The sequence below is a fragment of the Hyalella azteca genome, unplaced genomic scaffold, assembly GCF_000764305.2.
Source record: "Hyalella azteca isolate HAZT.00-mixed unplaced genomic scaffold, Hazt_2.0.2 contig10799, whole genome shotgun sequence".
Taxonomy (NCBI): Eukaryota; Metazoa; Arthropoda; class Malacostraca; order Amphipoda; family Hyalellidae; genus Hyalella; species Hyalella azteca.
Window position 1 is genome coordinate 17797 of NW_025940820.1, and position 1922 is coordinate 19718.

At 41.1% G+C, this 1922-nt stretch overlaps 1 protein-coding gene across 1 annotated transcript; it reads right to left on the minus strand.

The window, feature by feature from the left end:
- Positions 1 to 272: 272 nt before the first annotated feature.
- On the minus strand, positions 273 to 1798 carry LOC108675407 (adventurous-gliding motility protein Z; the record flags this gene model as incomplete). Its single annotated transcript, XM_018163414.1, is given in 2 exon segments — positions 273 to 875; positions 1696 to 1798. Coding segments are annotated over 2 exon segments (706 nt in total), but the record flags the coding sequence as incomplete, so codon positions are not given.
- Positions 1799 to 1922: the final 124 nt, after the last annotated feature.

A 1922-nucleotide genomic window follows, 5' to 3' on the forward strand; every position in this document is an offset into this window, starting at 1 on the left:
AAAAACGAAAATGGATAACAAACAACGAAAATGGACAAAAACAACGAATATGGAGAAAAATTGCAACGAAAATGGACAAAAACTGCAGATCTGGAAAAAAATACGAGAATGTTCGAAGAACAACGGTAATAAAGGAAAAAAAATCAGGTCCGACGCGACGTAAAGTAACGTAAATCGACGTAACGCAACGCAACGTAAATTAACGTAATGTAACGCAAATCAACGTAACGCAACACAAGGGTAACGGCGACACGCGATACCTCGAGCGACGGCATGGAGCTCCTGTTGAATCTGCTCCTCTGTTGACTCTGTTGGCTCCATGGAGCCTGGAGACGATGAATCTTGGGGAATCATGGTGAGTGAATCTTGAGTCTGACTTGTTGAATCGTGAGTTTGATTCGCTGAATCAAGTGTCCGATTCATAGAATCTAGGGTCTGGTTCGTAGAATCGATGGTCTGGTTTGTTGAATCGAGGGTCTGACTAGTTGAATCGGGGCTTTGACTTGTTGAATCGTGGGTCTGACTCGTTGAATCGGGGCTTTGACTTGTTGAATCGTGGGTCTGACTCGTTGAATCTTGAGTCTGAATCGTTGAATCTTGGGTCTGGCTCGTAGAATCGAGTGTCTGTCTTGCAGGCTCGTGGGTCTGACAGACTTGGTCTATCAGCACCAGTCTGCAGGTCTGAACATGAGTGTCTGCAGAGGCTACCTGAACCTGCAGACCAACGTGGGCTGCAGATCTGAGGGGACTCTGCACGGCCTTGCAGACCCCAAGAGGGGAACAGGTCTGTACAGACCGCGTCACGAGGGTCTGTACATTCACAGTCTGCACCTCTACAGACTTTACCTCTACAGACTTCAAGTCCCCAGCGAAGTCTTCAAAGCAGCAAGAAAATTTAAAGACTGTGAGTTTTCATTTTTTATACCATACCCATTTCTGGGTATAAAAATGGGCATAATTTTCGTTCTAAATAAATTACATTTCTAAATAAAGTTACCCCATTCCTCTTTCATCGAAATTTCCCAGTAAATGAATAAGTTGAATTATAAATGAATTCAAACATTAACACAATTTTGTATCCTGGCACGCTGTTTTACCAGAAAAACTGAGTCACAGTGACTCATACAAGAGCAAAACGTACATCGCAATTTGGACTGAGTCTTCCTTATCTCTGTGAGTGTACCAAATAAATCGCTTTACAGTGCACATGTACGAAAAAATATTGGAATACCATTAATACAGGTAATAATATAAGGCAATAATATCAGGAATAGAAATATATGATATATATTTATGGCGGAGCTGTCATAATATAAATTTTATCCGTGCACTAATGCGTAACTATTGATCTTCAGCAGAATACGAGCTCTCACTGTTCAGAATTATTCGCTGCTAATCTGCATCGATGCTAATCGATTAACATCGATCGCTGCTAATCTGCATAGATCGTCATCGGATCGGTGCAGACAATTCCGCGCTAATCGATCCCGAAAAAGAAGGACTTTGCCCCGATCGCCGCCAAGTAATCCGCATCATTATTTCACATTAATAATAATAATTATTAATGCGAATAATGGCGGCTTGAGAATCTCATACTAATCTTAATTACTGGATCCTAATTTCTTAATTATTAACCCAGAAATAATACATGGGAGACCCGCTGTATTAATAACACACAGCGACCACACAGCGTACCTGCTTCTGTGTACTTGGCGCCCGGTCTGGGGGCTGTGTCGGGGGGCGGGGGGGTCCAGGCGCCCCCCTCCCCCGCCTGGGCCCAGTAGTAGCGACCTTCACTCTGTGGGTTTAGATCAATTAAAATTATGATAATGCAAAATAATATAATATAATATAATATAATATCATATAATATAATATAATATAATATAATATCATATAATATAATATAATATAATATAATA